This window comes from Peromyscus eremicus, chromosome 10 (assembly GCF_949786415.1).
Source record: "Peromyscus eremicus chromosome 10, PerEre_H2_v1, whole genome shotgun sequence".
In the NCBI taxonomy this organism is placed as follows: domain Eukaryota; kingdom Metazoa; phylum Chordata; class Mammalia; order Rodentia; family Cricetidae; genus Peromyscus; species Peromyscus eremicus.
In genome coordinates this window covers 51,150,271-51,175,152 of record NC_081426.1, presented here as the reverse complement: position 1 = coordinate 51,175,152, position 24,882 = coordinate 51,150,271, and the positions used below count along the sequence as shown (strand labels likewise).

The 24,882-nt window shown below is 34.6% G+C and overlaps 1 protein-coding gene across 3 annotated transcripts in view; it reads right to left on the bottom strand.

The window, feature by feature from the left end:
- Pcdh7 (protocadherin 7) overlaps positions 1–24,882 on the bottom strand; it is a 416,392-nt gene that overhangs the window by 193,449 nt on the left and 198,061 nt on the right. For 2 of the 3 annotated variants that reach the window (XM_059275886.1, XM_059275884.1), the window contains exon 2: positions 21,738–21,954. In XM_059275886.1, coding sequence (XP_059131869.1) covers positions 21,738–21,954 — 217 coding nt within the window. The remainder of the gene's footprint in view (positions 1–21,737; positions 21,955–24,882) is intronic. The other variant, XM_059275885.1, reaches the window with a different exon arrangement.

Genomic DNA, 24,882 nt, shown 5'->3' with positions numbered 1-24,882 from the left:
TAGGAAACAAAGATAGAGAACCTTTTCATATGCATATATTAGCAAATCTTTCTCCAAATCCACTATCATCCCTACCCATAACCCAGAAAGAAAACAAAATACATTGAGGGATTGTATGAGCGAGAATTGTTGAGACCATGACTGGAAAAAGCACAGGGACAAATAGCCAAACTAGTGGAAACACATGAACTCTGAACCAATAGCTGAGGAGCCCCCAACTGGATCAGGCCCTCTGGATAAGTGAGACAGTTGATTAGCTTGAACTATTTAAAAGGCCCCCAGACAGTGGGACCTGGACTTTTCCTTAGTGCATGAGCTGGCTTTCTGGAACCTAGGGTTTCTGCTGAGACATATTGCTCAGCCTTGGTGTAGGGAGGAGGGGACTGGACCTGTCTCAACTGAATCTACCAGGCTGAGCTGAATCCCCAGGGGAGACCTTGCCTTGGAGGAGGTGGAAATAGGGGGAGGATTCCAGGGAGGGCTGGGGAGTGGGGGGAGGGCTGGGGAGTGGGAGGAGGCAGGACAGGGGAATCCGTGGCTGACATGTAAAATTAAATTAATTATACAATATAAAAATCTAAAAAAAAACCTTAGTTTTTGAAATAATAACAAACAAAGAAAAACTGCGAATGTAACAGACTTCCCTTATACTCTTTGCTCAATAAAATCAGTCATTGCCACACTAGAATTACAGAAATCAGAAAGTTAACATGCATAAATCATTAACTGTGTCACCATGCTTGGCTCTGTTCCCCAATGTGGCCTGGAACCCACAGAGATCCGGATGGATCTCTGCCTCCCGAATGCTAGGATAAAAAGCATGTTGCTACCATTGCCTGACTTCTATGTTTAATATAGTGGCTGGCTTTTTCCTCTGATCCTCAGATGAGCTTTATTAGGGTGCACAATATATTGGGAGACACAATATATCATCACATCCATCCTCACATTGTGTAGCCTAAAACTAGGAGGTCTGATACTGAATAAATGCATACGTACATAAATGCACTGTCCATCCTGCCAATATACCTAGAAATCATTTTCAAAAGAATTTTGTTTTAAAATTATATAACAATTAAAACAAATATTTTATAATCCTTTGCATTATGATTTTATATATAATAGTAATTTAGGTTATTAAAAACAGTGGTTGTTTTGTTGTTTATGTTTTTATGCCAATGGTATACATCATCTAGATCTCACAATTAGCTCAAGATATGCAATTGAACATTGCTTAAGAACTTTCATTTCCACTACACTGGAGTGCATTTCTGAAAGCACACTGTAGCATAACTGACGTGAAATGTTAACATTATTATACTGAGACTTAAAACCTAAGTCAGCATATCATTCCCCAATCATTCATCCCTAGAACTCAATTTGTTTTCAGCATTTTTTTTTATTTTATGTATCTTACTTTACAACTCATATTTTGTTACCTACCTCCTCTTAGCAGCGACTACCATCGTCTAACCTTGCCAAGGCAAACCACAGTTGTCAATTCTGAGTCAATTTTATCACATAAACACAGGGATCCACTCACAATCAGGAAGCAGTTCTCTTGTTGAAAAAGGCTTAGGTCTTGGATACAATTAGCAGAAGCTACGCAAATCCATTTTGAGTTTACCCACGTGAAAATGAAAACAAAATGGATGATTTCCTTTGTAAAGTAGAAATAACTCCACTCAGCACTGTTATTTATAATCTTAAAACCTCAAGGAATGATTATTCATAGTTCTGCAGAATGGGAGCGAATCACAACATTCTGTTCACCCCATCCTTCACTCGAAATACTCTGCCCGCTGTTCGTAGTTAATGCATTTTAATTTATTTTTAAAATACAAGTTGTTCTTTGGCTACAAAGCATCTCAGACACTTGCTAAAACTTTTCTAAAAAAATTATTTCCCCTTCAACCTGTTCACATCCACCCAAACAGATAAGCAATCTGCTTAGAGGTGAACTCAGCTAACACACAGAACACCTTTTTCAATACCATAATTTAAATTACATGAAATAAAATGCTAACTTTGGGCGATGCTGTTCCCTCAAACCATATATCTTTTTTTCATTATATATGTATGTATTCATAATGTTTTATTTCAAGCCTATAAAATATGGTATACTCTTGAGAAATCTGACAGATGATAAATCTGCAGAAGAGGAGGCCATGTGCTTGTGTTTTCATACTTCCGCATAACTGCTGAATTCTTTGTATTTCAATCAGCTGTCTTCACTGGTGGATGATCAGCAAATTTAATAAACAGCAGATTGGTCTACTAATGTATGTGAAAGACCTATTTCTCCCCCTCCACCAGCTCTACTTACATGCTCTTTTATATTCTTGTTAAGTAAAGCATTTCCTGGATGGAGAGAACTTGAAAAGAAGCCATATGCCACATGAATTCCACTGTAAGAAAACAATAACTGGATTTATTTTAAGAATATTGTAAAAGAAGAAACTACATTTTTGTCCTTTAAACTCTCTATTTGTATATCATGCACACAAAAAAATTTCATGGTTTGCTGTTGTACATTTTTTTTCTGTGTTCAAAAATGTAACTTTATGAAGTTTTACGTTCTGTGGCTAAATGATTCTCAGTCTTTTAAATTTTCAATTTGAATAGTCACTGATGTTTTTTGTTTGGCAATGTCAGGGATCAAAAGTAGGCCCATATGTATGCTAGGCAAATGTTCTACCACTGAACAACATTCCCAACCATTAAAGAGAGTTTCATCTTTAAAAGCTTAACTCAAAATCCTATGTTCAATTCCAAATTACTGACCAAATACGTTAGACTACACAAAAGGAGTTTCAATCAAACCAAATTCTGAAAATGCCATGACAGAAACTAAAATAAAATCAAGACAAGAGGGAAAATCCCAAAAAGTCCAACAATTTTTTTAGCCACACACTTTAATTCTTTTTTTATTTTATTATGTTTTTAATTTAAATAGACTTTCAAAATTGAGGTTATAATTTAATTACATTTCTTCTTTCTCTTTCCTCCCTCCAAACCCTCCACTACACCCCTCTCCACTTTCAAATTCATAGCCTCTGTTTTCACTAATTGTTATTGCATATACATATGTATGTACATACGTACATATTCCTAAATATAACTATTCATCTGTATGCTACTGCCTGTATGTACGTTTTCAGGGCTCACGTTTGACCAGTTGTTGTGCTATTCCGTGGGGAGGACCACCTCTCCTATTCCCAGCATTCTTTGGTTGACTATATTTCTTTGTGTGGGGTTGAAGCCCCATGGGCTTCTCTCTATCCAGTTTGTCATGTGTATCGATGTAATTCTTGTTCATCTCATGTTAGGGCAGTCATGTTGGTGAGACTTAATGAATGTAGCTTCTGATGTTACTAGGAGACACAATCTCACAGCAAATCCCCGATCCTAAAATAGACACATCAGTTTTCCCTCTCCCTTACTTCTCAGCTACCGGCCCTCAAACCCCTCCCTTGTCACTACTCCTCAAGTAAATTTTTAAAGGTCTAATTTCTGGTAGAACACAAAATAATTTAAACATATTTCAATAGTTATATCCATAGAGAATATTGGTTCAGTCCCGAGTCCTGTTACCTGCCATACTAAGCTGTCTGCGGTAGGTACTAGACTCAGATTCCAGGCCATATCATCATTGACCTAGGTTTCCTCTGTTATGAATTCAATTAAAGATCCTACTCTAAACAGGCAAATCCATTTCTTTCTAATATAAGAAGTGGATGAGGAAATCAATCAAAAGCAGCACAGCCTTAGAATGTTATCTTCTACGAAAGAAAAATGCTTCAGAAATAAATGCTTATTTTAAATTTTCCTACATCAAATTCAGATTTGCACAGCCAGGCCATGCATGATTAGAAATGCCAAGGGCATAAATCTGGACAGGTACTTGCTTTGCAGATATTACAGCAGCATCCTTTTTTACTAGACATCATTGGACTATTCCCCAACATGTATATTAGATTCCTTTATAGAAATGATCATGTTCCTACAAGCCATAATTTCAATAAATCATACGATATATAACTTTCATTCTCACATTTACATTACCAAGCATTTTATGAAGCAATTTTCTTAGGCATGGCTGTGATACTGTTCAATGCTGTAAATAAATAAATAAGTACTATTTCAACACTAAACCTTTACTTCCATAGAAAAATAACTGCTGGAATCTCCCAAGAATACAATTCACTATTAAAGAGAAGTCAGTGAACAGTTGGGTCTATCTTGATTTGCATCCACAAAGGATTATTACCAGGAATATCCAAAGGACTTTATTATAACAAGCATTGTAGAAGCCAAGGACAGTTATGGTTGGCTTCCAGTGCTAAGAAAAAGAGCATAAAAGCCTAATATACTGCAATACTGAAATGGTTATAATGAATAACTGATGCTTTTACACTGGATTACCGGAGATTTTCAACAGAAACTTGAAATACAAACGCGGTCCGCATCCATCCGAAGACAAGAGGTTTTGTTGCTGTTTCTGAAATCCGTTCGTGTCAGCACTGCCAAGTCTAAGCACTTTCCTAAGCTTGTATGTAAGAAAAAAAAATAAATCTCTAAAAAAGAGCATTAGGTATAAAAGGTATTTTAAAATGAAAAAAATAGTTGAGATCATCCGGTGAAATAGCTCTGAAGCAGTATTTTAAATATTCCAATATATCCTTGTACATTTGCAAATGGACAATATCACACCTTATTCTTGATGGGGCAAAACACCCTAGAAAAAGTTAGGAAAACAATTCCTTATATTAAGTCTTATAGGTCTTTTGTTAACATTTTAGCTAAAGCATTATGTCATATACCATGGTGGTGTATTAAATATTAAGAAAAGATACTTAATTTTCAAGGTGCATATACTACAAATTTTCTAACTGCAATTTCATAGAACTACATTTTACTGTAGAGTATATTACATCTTTAAATATCCAACTCTTCATAAGGTAGCACACTGTCAAGTTTGCAGTGTATTAAGCCATTGATTTAGCTGATCGCTTCCAAAAGAAAATTATTTCTGAACATATACTTCATTACACAAGTAATTTCCAAGACAGGTTCTAACGTGTTTAGTCCAGTCTACTATCTGACCTGAGATGTGTGAGTGTTTGTGTGTGTGTGTGTGTGTGTGTGTGTGTGTGTGTGTGTGTTTTCACAGTGAGCAACGTAATGCTCTGTCTTCTTAAAGTTCATTCGTAAATTTCAGAACGTATATCAAGACTATACAGTAACTTAAAAGCCAAATTCCCTGTATGTTACTCCATAAGCTAAAAACTTTGCCCTTAGAAATGCACATCAGGTACAACTAGGTAATTCATAAAGTCCAATCAATAAGGAGACCAGCTAAATGAAGTGCAAAATTTATTAAAAATGGGCCCTTTCGGTCTTGGGAATCAAGGGCAGTAACCTTCACTTAGTATAATAATGTGTGTCTTAGCAATAACATGTAGTAATGTTTCTCAGCTGCTCAAATGAAAAGATATTGGAGGCAGACATCTTGCTATGCTTCTATATTGTGGTTTCTGTTCTCTTTCTCCCTGTTGAAGTTGGGAACAACCTTATCCACTTCAGAGATGCCCTGCTTCCTCTCAGGAAGAAAATGGAAACCTCTTCACTAATGGGAAGATGTATTTGATGACAGCAAAAGAGCAGCAGGGACAGATGGGGTCTGGGAGTTGCTTAATGACTAGGTCAATTATGAGCAAACTAACAATGCCCGCTTCTCCGTGGAAACAAGTATTTTTACCTTACCGTCTTTGAGACACACATCTTTTCTGCATGTGCATTCTCTCAAAATGCATAATCCTATAGTTTTAATTTTTAAAAATTTATTTGTCTCCCTTTAATTTAAAACTTAAAAATCATTCTTCCTTTAGAAGGAAAAATTACACATCTTAAAGGCTGCCTCCACTGAGTTATAAATATATTTCTGTAAGGCATAACTGTTCCTAGTTATTGAATGATTCAATAAGATACAGTAGTAAGAGTGAGAAATGATCAATTTTTTTCTGTGTACACAATATGTATTCCTTTTCCATATCTTCATGATAGTTATTTGAAATGCTTTCCATTCTATTTCAACTGGTAACTAGAGCTAATGAGTCTTATTAGCTAAGCAAGTTTAAGCAAGCCTAATAATTTAGATCATTGGTAAGTATAATTAAAGTAAGCATTCTCTAGAGAGTGGGGACGTGTTGCACATGTGTGCCCATGTCTTAAAAAGTTAAGACATTTTCTAATTTATTAATATATGATAAACATTATGTGGGTTCTCCCAGAAATTTTAAGGCAGTAATACACATCTGAAATATTTACTACATTTATAAAGAGAAATTTTTTGGAAAAAATTCCGATTTTATAAATTTAGCTGACCTTATACCTGATTAGAAACATGCAGCCCTACTGACACAATGTTAATCATATTAAATAACTTGTTCAAGCATCATTTTTCACTTACTTCACTGACTAGTCTTTCTAATTGAAAGGGAATTGTTTTGTTTCTACCTTATTTTGAAGTCTAGAAAATAAATTTAGAATCTGATTCCTAATGAATAATTTCCTAGTTTCCTTACATAGCCTTATGCACTTGCACTGCACCGCCTCCTTGGTGTGTGTGTGTGTGTGTGTGTGTGTGTGTGTGTGTGTGTGTGTGTGTGTAAAATACCAATGAAATAGAACCATCAAATTTAAGAAGTGAATATAAACTTGACATTCATTCTATCTGGGGTAACATATATTATCTTGTTATTCTAAAGCCCATCAACAAATAAAATTAAGACAAATAAAACCACACCTGTTAGTCTCTTTCTGGTTTAGTGACATGAATACCTGGCTCATGTCAAAGCCATGATCAGATTGGTTATAATGATGAAATAAGATATTGATTTATGCAAAAGCCCGAAAAAAAACACACCATGCTTTCTTTTGTACTTTTTATTTTTGAGATTTGTTTATTTGTTTATTTGAGACGTGTTATCATTTTATAGACCTGGCTGTCTTGAACTTGCTATAAGACCATGTGTCCGTGAATTCACAGAGTTTACCTATCTTTACTTCCCAAGTGTTGGGATTATAGATTTGTACCACTGGACCAAACTCACTGTGATTTCTTGTAAACAAACATCTAAGAAGAATTCTGTACGAAGGATGACAGGCATGAAGTTATTGCTTGCCTTAAACAATGAGGCAGCAAGAGAAGAAGTGCTTTGCTCAGAATTAAACAACAAATAAGTGTATGAAACAAAGCTATTTTTCATATCTATGTGTTTTTAAAATAGAAATAGTTTAGAGGTGGAGGAGTAGCTCAGTGGTTAAAAACATTAGTTGTTCTCCCAAGGGACCTGAGCTTAATTCCTAGTACCCACATAGTGGTTCACAAATTTCAGTGACTCTAGTGTCAGGGCCTCTGATGCTCCCTTTGGCCTCAGCAAGCATATGCATGCACATGGTATGAATGCACACAGATGTGCAGAAAAATCTTCAAATTCATAAAATAAAAGTGAATGTTAAAAAATAGTAATAATTGTCCTGGCTAAATAGGTTTATTTATGTATTAAATAAAATAATGCAAATGTAGTCATTTCTATCTAATAGATGTAAAATAGTGCAAAAATTAATAACACCTAGTATAGTTTAGACACCTAAGATTTTACATATATTCTCATTTCATCTGGTAATATAGATAATATTATTTTCATTAGGGTGATTCCATAAAGCAGATGGATGTGTAACATCCCCGAGTAGGTCGTTATGTACTATAAAGGTATTAATTTATTATCCTAATTCTTCCTTATGCTGATGATATTTTATTTTTAGATATTTAATAATGCTGATGTTCTATTTGTCTTATAAACTTCTTGCTATTCTTTCCTGGTGGTTTCCTGTGTGTGTAGGAGGATGAGTGAATGCATTTCTAATTCATTTGTCTCCTTCATAAGAAAAACTTCCACTGACATGGTTGCTCTATATTTTCATGCTTGAATTGTATTGTAATGGGGTGTTTTGCACTGTGCTCCTAAAATTATCTCAAATGCCCCACAAAAGTTGATATTAGAGTTATAAATTTATTTGGTTTAATTAGCAGTTTCAATGGGTATCTGCTTAAGAGATGTGAATGGGTGCCTAATTGGCAGATTTTATCCACTCTCTGATATTGGCTATGATCTTTACAAAGCTCTACTTTTGTCCTTAGTATTTGGTATTGTTTGTAATGTCTTTGAGAACTACTCTGGTCCTGGCACTGAAGGTCTTTAATAGATATTGACCAATATCTTATTAGCTACTCATTTCTGACATTTACTATTCCCCATCAATAAATTTAGTAAAACATATGCAGGACTCTTGAAAATAAAAGCCATTTGACTGGCAGAAAACAAATGTGACATTACAATGTTTTCTTTTTCTATTGTTCTGACATAATTATATTTGTAATAAACACTGGAACTTGTACACAGCAAATAAAATCCATGTGTTCTAAGCACGGAGAATCGGAATCCAATAGAGGATTCAACAGGGCCAAGAGAAAGCTCACATTCCTGGCTAAAGATAAATAATAGCAGCAAACAGTTGACAAAAGTCATGTATCTAATATTATAAATCTGAAGTCTGATTTAACATAGGGAAAAGGGAAGTATATTCCAGAATGATTTTAACAACTGTGTAAATTACTAAGCACTTAATTAACATTACTGTACTAATGCTTAATTTCAGTGTGTATGTGTGTGTGTGCGAGAGAGGGGGGGGATTGTCATAGTTTTGTGGACATAAATGGAGAAACAGTACATAAATTAACTCAGCATCTCTTGTTCAAATTAATGGGGCTTTGGACTACAGCTGAGACATGTAGTTCTAATTGTTGGCAAATACATATATTAAATTACAAGTTGTGAGATAGTAGAATTTGTTATATTTTAAGAGACCTTTAAAAAAACCCTGCATATTTGTGAAGGCACTTCTAGAAGATGTCCCAAAGGAAAAGAGAAATATGATAATCTGAAATAACACAAATATAATGACTTCCAATAAAGAAAATGAATTATTTATTTCCCAAAAGGCCTTAGACAAGGTTTCAGTAAGACAGAGTGGAAGGAATGGTGGGTTCAGTCTAGGAAGCAAAGGAAGAAGTTTTCTAGAAGTAGACAAATCAAGTGTGAAAGCTGAGGCTCTGACTCTGGGACAATCCTAACTCTCCTTCAGAAATAAAATGACTATCAGAGGAACTCAGAGCTTTTCACTACTGTCAGAATGGTAATGTATTTCACCTTCTATTTTTAAAAACATTCAAGATACCAGAAGCAGAACAATCTACTCAGAAGTTCTGTTCTCTATGCTCCAAAATTAAATATTGGATACCTAAGAAAAACACACCTGAGTAGCTGTAAACCTATGGACAATTGATAGAACTAATTTAATGGTTCCTTGAGCCTGAGGACACTAAGAATACTCAGACATGTGCTGCAAAAGAAAAGCATGTGGGTTTGATTTCACAAAAGAAGATAAAAACAAGCTAGGGTTAAAAATAGGCTAGAATTAGATTTCAGATCTTCATTATTCTTGGAGAAAGAGATGAACCCAGGTTGTCCAGGAAACTAGCAAAGGCTTTCAAAATTGAATTTACAGAGAAATGGTGAAGGCAGAATACAATTGATCACATCCCATAAAGGGCAGTGAGCTGAAAAGGAAAATCTCTGATAAAATATGCTTCAGAGTGAACATGCTGCTTCCAGCCACTTGTTCAAAGATGATGTATCCTCAACATTGCTTCAACTGATGCAAAGGGAAAGAATAAAGATGGGACTTTGAGACTCAATTTCCTTCAATTTGATAAATTAAAGACAGAGCCTTTTACAAGTGAGAAGCAGATTAATGCCTATTGCATCAAATGTGTACCAATCAGGGATATAGTTCTTATCCATAATTTGGATGTCGAGTATCACCAAGGCCTTTAAACATTGAAGTATTTTTCCTGAATGCTAAAGTTACTGTAAAGACAGTTTATTGAGTAGCCCAGGTGTATGGAGTCACAAGAATTGATTATACATACATTTCTGAAGCTAATGTTGAGAATATAATTTATATATTTTAAGAAAGAATATGTAAATTCATTAAGGGATGAAAGCCTAAAGAGGACAGAAAATAATCTTTAATTAGAGATATGAAATTGGGTTAGAGCCCAGTATTGATAAGGGTACTAAATGGAAGAATTCTAAGTACTCAGTGTTTCAGATTTCTTTGTCTAGACAAAGTTCTTCTGCAGGCCCAGTTAGACCTCATGGGTCTGAGCTCAAAAGCTCCCCTGAGTCCATTCTCATCACTGAATATTTTAAAAAGTACTGTGATTTCTCCCTGATCCTCTTAAATAAAGGCTATTGCTTTTGGAAGAAAGGCATGACCATCCTGTCTCCAGAAAGGGAAATTCTCTTGTTCTAAAGTTATTGAACCAATACTGCAATCCAACAACACACTCTTACTGTTAAGAATTAGGTACTATCTTTGGCTCTGATTCTGAAGCCCCGAGAGAAGTGTGTTTTATGTATTTAGAAAGATAATTCTAGTACAAGCTTTGCCTTACTATAATTTTATATGTTGCTCCAAGTCAATGGACAGAGAATATCCTAAGGGGAAAAAGGGACATATCGAGGAAACAAATACTTATCAGCTCCCATTTTTCTGAGAAGTTATTAAATAGTGATTATCAATAGTAAGCCTGTCTTGAGCTACAGAATGCCTTCCACCAATATGATCCCTATCAATGAATTCCTACTAAGCAATAGTGAACATACAGAAAGAAAAATTATATGGCATTCATGGTTAAATTTGCATAGATAAAACAACATAAGAAGCCACATTGTCCTGCCAAATTGTTATTAGTAAGTCTACACACGTGATATGTCTGGAGGCATCTCCTCCTGTGGATTCTGCAAGTCATTGGAGGCATCATTGACACTGCACTTTTGCGGTGTTAAAGATATGTGAAATGTGCTGCACTTAGACATCATTGTGCCACATAGTTCAAACGCAGTTGTCATTTCAATTCTGATTTTATTGTTTTCTGTTCTGAAGCACATCTACTTGCAATTGTGGTAATAACATCCAATCACACTATTCACTGTCTCAGTGTCAAAGATCTTTGAATCTCAATCCTAAATGTTTTGAACAAGACCACGGCAATGTCATCAACGACTTGATCTCATCACAATTTCAACAATTCAAATATTCCTTTAGTCCCAATCATGTGAAATGTAAACATTATTTAGCACTATAAAATAAAATAATGGCTGAAAGTCCAAATAGAAGATTATAACTAGTTTTGTTGAAAAAAATTATTTACAGCATTTAAGAAAAGACTGCAAAAGCAATTTATTAGAGATTTCAGTCTGAAGAACATTGTCTCAAAGTATCTTGAAAATGAAAGCATAAATTATAATTCTTGACATCAGGTCATTAAGATTAATATAAAGTGATGCAATCATAGGGTTTCCTTTGCTGACCTCATCCTGGTATTTCTCAAATGTGTATTTATCATACAGTTTTTGATCTCCAATTTCCCCAGCTATCTAACTTCCACCAATTCTATATCAGAAATAAATGGCCCCTATTTGGTACCTATAAATAAACTGAACATGTTTTATTCTTTTGGACATCCAGTAGAGAGATTATTTCAAGCATATCATCCACAGACAAAAGGGCCAGACCCTGTTTATAAGTAGTTTGCCATAAAATGAAATTTGAACAGAGCATAAATGAACATAAGAATACAGAGAATCGACCATCTTATCTTAGTGTTCTAAAACTCTCTACAAACCAAGATATGTAAACTACTGTGTTTTCTGCTTTAATACTGATTCCTACAGAGTCAGGGATCCAGTAAGTACTTTCTAATCATTACTCATCCCTTTCATCTGCCACATGTTTTTTGTTTATTTGTTTTATTTTATTTTTAAAATACTTTTCAGTCACTTCAAATGGAAACTGTGTTCTCCATCATCCTCTTATATCCCAATACCTTTTAGGACCCTGCTTTCAGTATCAACTCTTACTTGATGTCATATGCATAAATGGTGTGTTACCTATTCCAAACGATTCACCATGGCCAGCATACTAATGACCCCTAAACCTTAATTTTTATGCTTATGTAACCCCCAAGTTTCAGATATGTTCCTATGACTTAATAAATATTACCCATATTATTTAATGACATCTTAAATTTGACATGCTTTAACAATGCTCGTTCCTATGGAAATGTGCTACGGTTTTCATTTAACCTAAGTTGGCTAACAGCAGCTTTTGTTCCCTGCCCTCTCCATTGCAATTCCTGGTATCACTTACTATTTCCAATAACTCTATATTTCTGTTTATCAAATATACATATTCATGTACATACTATATCTTGTATATAGATGTACAAATGTGTACATCTTTGTATATACACAGTCATATATGTATACACACACACTCAAGGTTTGATTGCAATTCTTCATGCCTCCAGTATAGCAAACCTCCTCCTATATTACTTATAGTATTTAAACTTTTCATATTACTTTTACACATTCAATATGTCCACAAAATTCTACATCATAATATTTAAGGCTATAGAAAGCAAAGAGCATTCACCTTTGGCTCTTGAGTTGGAATTTTAATGGACTAAATGTTTTATTTGAAATCAATTGATTCATTTAACTTTGAATTCTTATAATACTCCACATTCTGGGATTGTATAGAGTTTCCACTATAACATCTATGAACTTTCACTGTGGGTCCGGGTTCAGTGACATATGCCCTCACATAGAAGAGAAACAATATACACAATTCAGCAAAAGACAGTGTGGCTCAGAAGAATGCAACTTCAGAGCTATGTGCCTGTTGTAGATCATGTATTGGTATCCAGTGATCTCACCAAAGTAGATGATGATCACTTTACACCAGATTGAAAAAAAAGTCAACCGAGAGACCCTGTTTCGAAAAAAACAAACAAACAAACAAACAAAAGAAAACCACAGGCCACACATTTATAAATAAGAAGCACTAAAGAAAAAGATTTTTAAACAGCTTGCTGCTGATTCTATAATCTGTTTATTTCTAAAGCAGCTTTAGGCTTGTCATAGATTTCATTTGAACATATATAGTATAAAAGGTCATTTCCCTTGAGAATGCTACATATTAACAGTAAAAGTCTGTTTGGAGGAGGCACTTAAATCTGCATGTGTCACAAGTATTTTCTCATACTTTTAACAGAAAGTTAATCATGTTTTCTGGACAGGATTGGAAATGCAAACAAGATAATAAGACCCAATGTCAAAACTCTGCCTGCAAGAATTAAGTAAAGCTTACTCAAATCAAGACTTTAAAACAAAGCAAACTAACTGCCCAAATTGTAGATAACAATGGAATGTGTCACAATACAAAAATAATTTCTAATGAACACAAAGAATGGAGTATTTTTTTTTTAGTATCTTCTAAATAAGCTTGTTGAATCCAATCTACTGTAATGTAATATATTCATCAACTAAACCTGAACAAAACTGGTCTCCTGAACACAGGGATGACATAAAAACAGTCTTTATAGGGTCTTACTAAATTTGCAAGGCCTTATTGGAAGAATAAACATACGTAGTATTGGCCACTTTGATAAGCAATTAATTTGTTTTATAGAGCAGACCTGAATCTGGTTTTGTTGCCAATTATGTCAATACCAACGTCTAAAAATTATAATAACTCCATTTGGCACTAAAAAAAGAAAAATTGTATAAAAAAATAGAAAAGTAGCAGATTTTAAGACAGGTATGTGGCTAGATCTGTTTTTGGAGCCCCTGGCTGTGGTGCCAGGACTTACCCTGGGGGCATGAAATGACTTTTTGGAACGCATTCCCAAGGGCAGGATAACTTGCTCAGCCATTACACAGTGGGTACACAGTGGGGAGGGGCTTGGTGCTGCCTCAATTTAGTATGCCAGACTTTGTTGACTCTCTGAGGAGTGGATAGGGGGTGGGTGGGATGGAGGGAGATGGGGAGCGGGGAGAAGGGAAGGACGGGGAATTGGGATTGGTATACAAAATGAAAAAAAAATACTAAAAAAAAAAAAGATAGCACATGACTATAATCCCAAGACATGGGGGGCAGAGGCAGATGAATTTCTGTGGGGTCATGGCCAATTTGGTCTAAATAGCAATTTCAGGCCAGTGAGATGAGAGAGAGAGAGAGAGAGAGAGAGAGAGAGAGAGAGAGAGAGAGAGAGAGAGAGAGAGAGATTCAGAGGCTGAGATTGTGACTCCTTGGTAGAGTGCTTGCAACACAAAAATGAGACTAAATTATCTCCAGCATCCATGTGGAAAAGGCAGGCCAGTGCAGCACCTGTAACCCTAGCACAGGCATGGAGAGACAGGGTCCCTAGAGCTCAGAGGCAGGCTGGGGGAGTAGATCGCTTAGCTCTAGGTGCAGTGAGACTGTCTAAAAAAGGAAGGTGTACTGCAACTGAAGGGAAAACCCAATATTTATCTCACCCCCACATGAATGCCCACACACGTACATGTCCATATCTCCATACACACATGCATGGACACAGAGACACAAGGAGAAATATTAACAATGACTTTATAAAACCTGAATGATTTAAAGATCTCTGATTTAACATAAAGCTTCCCAGACAGTGTAATTATTTTATTTAAATTAAGTTGAACACAGATGAAGAGGTTATGAGGTAAGCAATATTTCAAGCCTTCTTACAGCCTGTAACTTCGTTTGTAAAATAGAAATGCATTTATAGTTGTTTGCTGATACAATGTCTTTTTCCTTGCTTTGTTTCCTGCATCAGTCTGAACTTCTTGGTGGGTTTGCTCTTTTCTGGATCCTATCTAATTCACAACAATAAAGGCTGCATCTCCAGACAGAAAGAAACTGCATTCTGAAAGCAGGGAATCGTTTCCATTTACTCAAGATTCTGCAGAAAGCCTTGGTCATATTTCAATTTCAATACCTGTTTGTTGAGTCAAGATGAATAACCATAGTTTTGTCTCTATATAATCATGAAACAAGGGTTTTAAGGGATATTGCTTTACATGGCTTTACTCAAGGAGAAAACACTTCGCTTTTTAAAAAAAGCTGCAATAGAACAGGTAAACAGAAAGTGTTTTTCTCCACAAGGGGAATATTGAAACAGATTAGTTTCTCAGTGTATGAGCTAGACCCAGAGACTAGGCATACTAACTATACTTTCAAAGACCAATCACACTTTTCTTCTCTTTTTCCCTTTTGTCACTGAATAGGCCACTTAAGATTATTCTCAAATCTCATGTTTTCATACATATTCTGTGTAAAAACTGAGAGGGAAAAATACAAGAAGAGAGAAAGAGACAGAGAGAGAGCAGACAGACAATCAGAGCCAAAAAGACAGAGACTGTGTATGTGTGTGTGTGTGTGTGTGTGTGTGTGTGTGTGTGTGTGTGTGTGTGTGTGTACCTGTAGGAAAAAGCAGGAAAGGTTATAATAAACCACTTAACTAAATAAGGAGTTAAACAAGCAACGCATTTTCAATTAGGGGTAAAATTTCTCAGAACCCCATGCTTTGAGTGTCTGATGGGAGCAAGCCCACTAATGGACCTCCAAAGTCACTTGGAGGTTTGATGAGAGCTCATTCTCTTTTTAAATGTCATAAGAGTTCAGCGGAGTGATGTAGCTTTAAAGGACAAGGTTAGAATAAAAAGGGTAACATGGCCACACATTTTATCAGCATCAATTATTAATACTGAGATTAGAAGAGAAAGGACTGGGAGTTGGATAACCATATTAACTGAACACTCTTATTTCATTTCCCCTGTAAGTGTGAGTATTTTGCAGCCATTCAAAGAGAAATCTATACCTGAAGAATAATGGACTCAATGAAAAAAATTAATATAAACTATAAACTGCAAAATTTCTGTTGTTGTTTTTGTTTGTTTGTTTTGTTTTTCAAGACAGGGTTTCTTTGTGTGGCTTTGGCTGGCCTTGAACTAACAGAGATCCACCTGCCTCTGCCTCCAGAGTGCTGGGATTAAAAGCATGCATCACCATTGCCCGGCTGCAAAAACTTTTAAAAAAAAAAAAATGTGCTACAAGGTTAATATTGGCACTGCCCAAACTTGGATGGTAGAAACATTCAGGTTGATTTGATATCAAGAAAACAGAAGGCTTCTTGCCAATCTTTTTTAACCCTGGTTCTTCCCCATCTCCACCTGGTTCGCCCCATGGCTCTCCACCAGGAAAGATACTCAGTAGAAACTATTCATGGTGAGAATATGTTGACTGTTAATTTTGACATACTGTCTTTGTAAGACTAAACATTTTATGGAAACTTCAGATATTAAGTTACATCAAATCCACCTAAATTTAATAATAAAGATTACTGTTGCTAACTCTTTAAATAATAGCAAAACTTTAAACTTTTATATAATAGATTTAACATCATATTTATGTATAAATTATTTATCTCATCAGAATCATTTTCTTCTACAAAGCTGGGGTTTGTGCTAGAAGAAACTGGGGCTAAGTATAGTGCTAAAATGTTACACTCCTAGAAAAAGATGGAAATAGGATTCAAATGGTGCTTTTAGGCTTCAAGACCTGTTTTCAAGCCACTAGATTCTGTCCACAGCACCTCTCAGTGTCTTCTATGACAGTATCATCTTAGATTCTTTTAGCTTGTACTGCTCTTTTACTGGCAGGCTGCAGAACAGCTGCAGCCCAAGTCTTGATTGGCTGAGTCCTGACAACATCTCTAATCACTGCCGCTGTTTAATCACCGGGAAGAAGGAAGAACAAGGTCATCGTCTGGAAGTGGAGACATACAGATTTCTCGAGGACATTCGGGAGGTATAGAGCCATGTCTCAGATGGCTGGAAAAGTGGAAAAACATACTCTCAGTGAGATACTGGCAACTAGATTGACAGGGAGACATGCAGAACTCAGAATATGAATCCTTAGCAAGGCATAGTAGTTTTCTCCAATAGAAAATAATGCAAGATATTTATTTTGAATTTCAAAGTTGTGCTGTTCACACATATATAAGGATCTGGAGATAAGTGAAAAAAAATTGCTACACAGCCCAGTCTAAATGAAAACATCATATGATAACATCAATTACACAAGAATGCTTTTCCGCTGTCACTAGAGATGGATACTGGGTGAAGAGAAGACAGAGGATGCTTGACTCCACACAAAAATGTACTTGGTTTCCACTCTCATTTTGCTTGGCCACAGGAAAACAGATTTTCCTAATGAATGCTCATGTTCATCTGAATGTAATGTGAAAATGTAATGCCAAAGAGAAAATGGGTTCGCCGTGCACTGTACCGTGTTTTAATTTCCAGGATCAAGGTATTCTAAATGCTACTAAAAGCATGCGAAATGAAGAGACAGACAAGACATGGGCATGAATAAAGTAATAGAGCCAACCTTATACAAGGTTGACAAAGTTTAGAAATGGGATTCAAAAGTATAATTGGAAAAAGTTAAATGTACTTATGAAGATCTGAAAAAATAAATTCATTGAGTTTAATTGAGGACTTAGAAGAGTCAAATTTCTCACCTCCTTTAAATTTTAAAGCCTGCCTAATGCTGTAATATGAAAGTTTACCTAAAGAAAATATACATACTGTTTGTCCATTCTTACTCTGACCCACTTAGATGTCAAGCAAGAAGTAACAATCCTTCCTCTACTGTGGCATGAATTAATAACACCTAATGTATGTGAAGGGCACTGCAGTCCTGGTGAAATACATCTCCAGATGGTTCTTGCATTGTGTGATTTGAAGGAGGTTCCGAAACTGTCACCCACACTGGCCTGCTGTAATGCCAACATGTCCACCCACCTGATCAGAAATCACAGCCCTGACTCAGCCCTCTTCTTAGATTTATGTGATAAATGTAATCTACTATTAGAATGCACAGATGTTATGTGGGTTGTGAGGCAGGCCTTAGAATTACTACTGCCTTGCCCACATAATACACATAAAACTCACTGCCCACCTCACTAGGAGATGCCCCTCTCTCTTTTCTTGTCTCTTTTCCTCTCCCCCTCTCTGCATGTGTGTGTGTCTGTCTGTATGTCTGCTGTCTGTATATCTATCTCTATATCTCTAATATGAAGGTAGACTTAAAGATAGAAGGATCAGATGTAAAGTCAAAAATCATAGATTGCTGGACTACAGTGAGATTTCAAAGTTAATTTATTTCACTGCCATGAAAATAATCAGACACAAAAGAAGAGACCCATAACTCAGAAGAGTTATGCGGTCAGGCCACCACTGATGACAATGTTTCAATTAGAAGCCAAGTAGAGTGTTTTCTGTATATGAGCTTCTGGTGCTCCAAATATATTAAAGTCATGTATAGCAAAGGCAAAGTGACTTTGCAAAGTTGATTCAGAGTGAGACTTTTAAAGGAATAAACAGACCAGGGCTTACAGATGAAGACCAAGATAAATACAATAGCCCCAATGAAAGTGAAACACCATTTCAAGAGAAATTCTAAAGAGTAGTTCACTATTAAGAAAGAGCAAGCTAGGCGTGGTCAATATTTTTCTTTAATGTAATGATGCCTTTATTCCTATATTTACTCCCTTCTTGAATTATCAATTCCTTGATACAGGTTTCAGATATTTTTATCACCCAACATTTTATCATAACTTTGTACCACACTCTTATATTTTAAAATATATCCTTGCATTAAAATTTTAATAAACTGACAAATAACCAATTATATCAATTTTATCAACAAAACATCAACATTAAGTCACAATGTTGATGATTATTAATTTAAAAAAGGAATGTATTGGTAATCCTATTTATGGATAAATATGCAATTTTCTTAAAGTATCTACATGGCATAAGTGCTATTAAACTTTCTAGAAATTCCCTGGAATTTCAAAATAGTGAGACTCTACTTTATTCAGGTTATAACAAATTATGTTCATTTTAACACTGTGCTATTTTTTTCTCACAGTAGGACTATATAAAGCTAGCTAAATAGGAAAAAAGTCATAGGTCTTATTAATGAAATTATTTTTAATAAAGAGTTAAAAGAGATCAATACAAATTTTAGTAAAATGTAAATACACCCAATGCATTTTTATTTCAATTTTTCTGTTTCAGTGTCTTCCTTGGCACAGCATCTTTGACATCTCATTTTTGACCCTAACTTATTTCTAGATTGTGACATGGCATTGGAATGCCATATGTTACCATGCTACAAACTATCTTCTAGACTTTCCAAGAGAGTTAATCCACGACAGGTAGTGATTTGTGCACAGTTTCATACAGGTTAAAACTGAAGGAAAATATTTGAAATAATAATAATTAGGAAGTAGGACAGCATGTACCAAAATGGCATGTTCATGGAGAATCCAAATGCAAATCAAAATAAATCCTGATTAAAACCTAACCAAGCAAAAAACTACAGATTATCTGTATTCCAATTAAATATAATAAATGAATACTTGACAAGTTTCAGTTCTGATTCTATTTATGTCAGAATGGCCCATCAATATTGAAAATGAAATTACCCGAACTCAAGCAATACAATCACACTTTATATCTAGAGGAGAATTGATCAGACGTAGATCCAAACAGAACTGTTACTCAAATGTCAACTGTTGTGTCTGGATTCAAAGCGCATCTCATCTCCTTCTGCAATTATATATAGATCAGGTACAACATAGTTCACAGGCAGCAACAAATGATAAATCGCTTATATAGACCTTGTGTATCAAGTGTTAGTCATGTGTAGGAAAATTGGTTATGTTACCATGGCTTTTTCTGTTGATAGGCTATGAAATGCATGGTTATGAAAAAAAAAAAAAAACTGGAACCTTCATTAGCAAATGTTTTTCAGTGAACTTTCTGTTCTACTTATTATATACTACCCTCTCCTTTTTTTCATGACATGAATGTTTTCTGAAAATTGACCTATGTGGGCTCATCAAGCATAATTATACTTTAATTAGGCATCGTTTCCTGATTATTTTTAAAACATGGAATGGCTTTAAAGTTAAAGAAATAAAAAACCAACAGAAAAATAATACCATTTTATGCTTTTTATGCCAGTGTTACGAAAATCATTGATATTCCCCCCAAAAAAGGTTTGGTGATACAACATGCTGTTTGTTTATAGGAAAAACATTAATTGTGCTATTATCAGAAGATAATTTCATATAAAATAGAAGCCCCGAGTGCAACAAGCCCTGTCTTACTAAAAAGATTATATATTATATATAATTGCATATAAGTTATTTTCTAATTTAATATTTATTTTTTGCTCAAGTAGTTAATATACTTGCCTTAAATATATACTCAGCATCATTTTAATCCAGACCAAAATGTTATACTCATTTAATAATATTACTGACAAAATGTTGCTTTTTAGAAAGACCACATCAAACTCCTTTCCACATTAGCACACACCACCATACACACAGATAAGCAAGCCTAATAGCCATGAGGCAAAATGCCATTTAAAAATCTGAATAATTGATCAAGAGGGACGTCAATCATCAGGCTCCAGTATCAAATCCAAAATAATGTAGAAAGATAATTATTTACTACAATTTAGTTTAGACTACTTCACTTGGGGTCACTTTTTGATTTGTTCATTGATGGATTTTAATATTCACAGGTAAAATTTTTAAAAAGAAGCTTGTTTTCCTTTGCATTAATATACCGTCTTTGCATGCCACCACTGATGAAACTGATATAAAGCAAGCAAAAAAGATCCTTTTTCATTAGTGGATTGAGGTGGAGAATGACATGAATGACATAAATTTTAACTCTTCGCTACAGACAAAATGAATGCACCTCCCTTGCCTTTCCTGATATATAACCGTATCTCTTTCACATTGGAAATAATAATGAAGCTAGGAAGAGCTTTGGCACTTCACTGTTTGGCATTAACATATTCCTCAAATGTTTACTTGGTACTCAAAATCCAGAAAATAAATACCACAATTGTCTTTAGGAACATGAGCAAATGTGAAAGCATTTACATGTATTGTTTGAAATATCATTTTATGATATACAAAAAGGCATAAATGAGAGTTGTGACAATTATGAGAATCGCCTCACAATGAGGCAAGAGTACGGAGAATTATATTTTGTTTTATTCCTTTTCCTTTGCAAAAATTGGGATAAGCCATCTACTTTAAGGGGAGAGGACTACTAATGGTATTTACTGCACATTAAGGAGAGCAAGACACTGCTATTCACGTCTCATCCATTTCACTTGGCATTCAAAAGAACAGGGTCGAAAATGCATTGCTGAATATTCAGGAAAGGTAAAACTCAAGCAAAATGTGTTCATGGTCATTTCCTTTCACTAAGATTGGTTTGTGACAATTGAAGAAATAGTTGCATGACAAAAATGAATAGAAGAAGAAAAAAGCCAAATAAGACCTCTCTTATTTGTTGTTATTATTTAGCAATTATGCACTGGTTTAGCATTTTCATATCAGGAACTGTTCTAATTTATTTCTAGGTTCATTTATTTCTGATGAGCTACTCTAAATGATGGCATAATTTTATGAATTTTATCTACAGAATTATGTTTCTTTATTTGTCATTTCTGAATTTTACAGAGTGTTTAGTATTTTTAAATAGTTTTGGTGTAATCTGCTTTGTTTTTATTTTAGACTAACTTTCACAAGCCTAATTATTCTGGCTGCCTAGCGTGATTATGTGTGTGGATGTTGTGTTTGCCCCTACCATTTTCCATATGCTCTGCCTCACCAACACTGCCATCCGGCGTGGTCCTTTCATAGTTGTCCTCTGGGAGTGGAAGGGCACCCAGTCTTGGCCCTGATGAACTCTTACTGCTTGGTGTTTCTGACTCCTCCAGCCCGCTGTCATAGCAACTCTGCAGTGACCCCTGATGTGGGTCCTGAGGCTGACTCACAACAGAAAACGTCACTCTACGAAATGGCTGTAAGAGAAAAGATTCTGAATGTCACTAAGATATAAGATTTTAAATGATCTTATTTTATAAAATACATACTTAAAAATTTATAGACATGAATTCAATACAAAATTATTAAACAGGTAGAAATATATTTGGATAACTATATATTAACTAAGACAAAGCCTAGAGTTTATACCTTTCTTATTGAAAACAAAAAAAAAATCTACTTATGCAAGAAAGATAAGAAAACACAAATTTTATCCAACATGCATTAAAATCATATAGACTAGTTTTATATATTCAACATTTTTCCATTGAGTAGTTTTTACACTTTTCAAAAATAGATTTCATAAAATACAAGGGTTAGCAATTTGGGGAGAAAATAAAATACTAAATCAACCCATTGTGAAAGGATGTTATTTAAATACTTCATCCAAATGACATAACACATTCAAATCAAGTCCATATGATGTAGACTTTTAAACCCGTGTTTGCTGGCACTCAGTTACAAACAGTGTAGCTGTTAATCAAGAATTTGGATGTGGTATTAGGAAATTACAAAGTATTTATTACTTTGTTCCAATAAAAACTCTATTTGACATTGTAAGGTACATAGTAAGATGACCTGTAAAACTTTATTCATCCTATTAATGGGAAATAAATCAAAAGACTCAACTACATGTGTTTACTATAATTGTAGTTCAATCAAACACATTAAGGTCAAGTATAAAGTTTATTTTGTTTATTAGCTGTCCTGTAAAACTACCCAACTAGAGCCAACAAGTACCTCTGCTAGTGACAATGCCTGGTCATATCTCCTGTGCATAACACTTGCAATCTTAGTTACATAATAAAATGAAAACAAATTTAAGTTCATTATGGGAACAAGCTAATGGTGCATCACACATAGAACAAACTAACACATTAAAGGAATGTACAATATTGATGATATGACATATGATACATAATGTATATACTAAATGCTGCTTATTAGCTGCCTGGAATTCTTAATAACAGCTACATACATTAACTCCGCATGAATTTGAATGTGACACAAGCATACATATTTACTGTATTTACAGCCCACATTGCTCCTTTCCAGTATTCAGCTTAAAATTACTGTTGCTAAAACATAAATATAAATTTAAGAACCTTTTCTGACTGTTTATAGCTTGAAAGCTCATGGTGCAAAAGTCTAATCATAACTGTGACCAATAGGACTGTGGAGTTCTAAGGATTATCTGCACATGGTGGATTAGTAATGAGAAAGTTAATAATTGTGGCATTTGCCCCTAATTTATAAATTGGCTTTGTTAAAGACAAATATATACTTCCACAAATCTCTCCCTTATTCTGCTATAGAAAAAAAATATTCCTGCAAAATCTGCACATTGCTGATATTTCTGCTGCTACCTCATTCCTTATGAGCTTAATAGGAACATACAGTCTATGTAAAATCTTCTTTATCCTAATTCAAGCTCTTAACATGGGTGGGCACTAAATACTATTATGGTCTTTATAATGTTTCACAGAATGGGATAGTAGTACGGAAAAATGGTTACACAGGATTTCACTGTAGACAGCATGTACATCATGGGACCAACTCCCTGACAAAAACCCTAGAGACATGGACTTTGTTTCACAAAGAACTTTTATCTTTTTTGTTAATATGATCATTATATTTTGCACCATTTCTAGAGATAAATCATTTTGGTTTATCTCACTTTTCATTTTTTTTAAATATTTCCTCCCATTTGCTATTATCAGATGGCGACAAAGTATCTGGAATTGTCTGAGGAATTCAGTCTCCCTTTGAAAATGACACCACTCCAGCTCTCTTAAAACTTAAAACTGTTCTGCTCAGTCACCACTGCTGAACAGTGAAACATTAATGATTATTAATATTAATGATATTAAGGCAGGAAATAGGAAGGCCATGCAATGGGTTAAAAGTATTTATCTATCTAAAAAGCAAATGGAAGATTAAATGTTATTCTAAAATCTATTTTAATGACTTTCAGATCTTTTAGGTATAGTTTCAACTATCAAAAGAAAAAAACAGTTCAAAATGAGCACAGAGACACATAAACTATACTAACACAGAAAGAAAATATGAGAGATTTTAGGAACGGTGTTTCATTTTGATTCAAAAAATAGAAACTTTTGGGTGAGGGTAGTAATCTCAAAACCTCTACTGAGATCTTTCTTTCCCGCTAAACAGTGCCCTAATAGCAGGGAAAAGGTCTACACTTCTAACGAAAAATGCCAAAAATAAATGCAATAATTCCACAATGGATTATACAATGATTGTCATGAACTTAGCATTTCATTTTCTTGATTTCCTACCCCATTCTGATTGTGAATATTTTGATTTCCATAACTTATTTTAGAAGAGCATTAGAATTTTAAAATACTAAGTACTTAAACAAGCACTCAGTTCATCAGTTTCTTTTTTGTATGAAAGTTGTTTTGCTTAATATAGTTTCTAAATGAATGCAAATATTATTCACATTAAAACTCAAAATGAAAAGTATCACACAATGAGTGAGAATACACCCACCAATCACTCGATGCTCTCTTAAAATATGTCATTAGAATATCAACATTATATCACTATATGTTACACTTTGTTTCATACTTTATTATTTTATGTTTTACATTCTTATATAGAAATCACTGTGGTGATGCATTTAAACTGATGAAGAGAACAAAGGTAGTATTGTAGCTTAACTGAATGAAGTATTGATGCAAAGGTTAAAGTTCGACTTTCATAGTATGTCACACATATTCACTCAGTTGGTATATGGAAATATAGAGAGAGGTGGATGGATGAAAGGAAGAAGAGAGAAATATATGGGGGTGATGAAGACAGAGAGACTTATATACCATCTATCATCAAGTTGAATCAAGTGAAAAAACTGTTAGGTTTTATAATAAGGATTATAATACAGA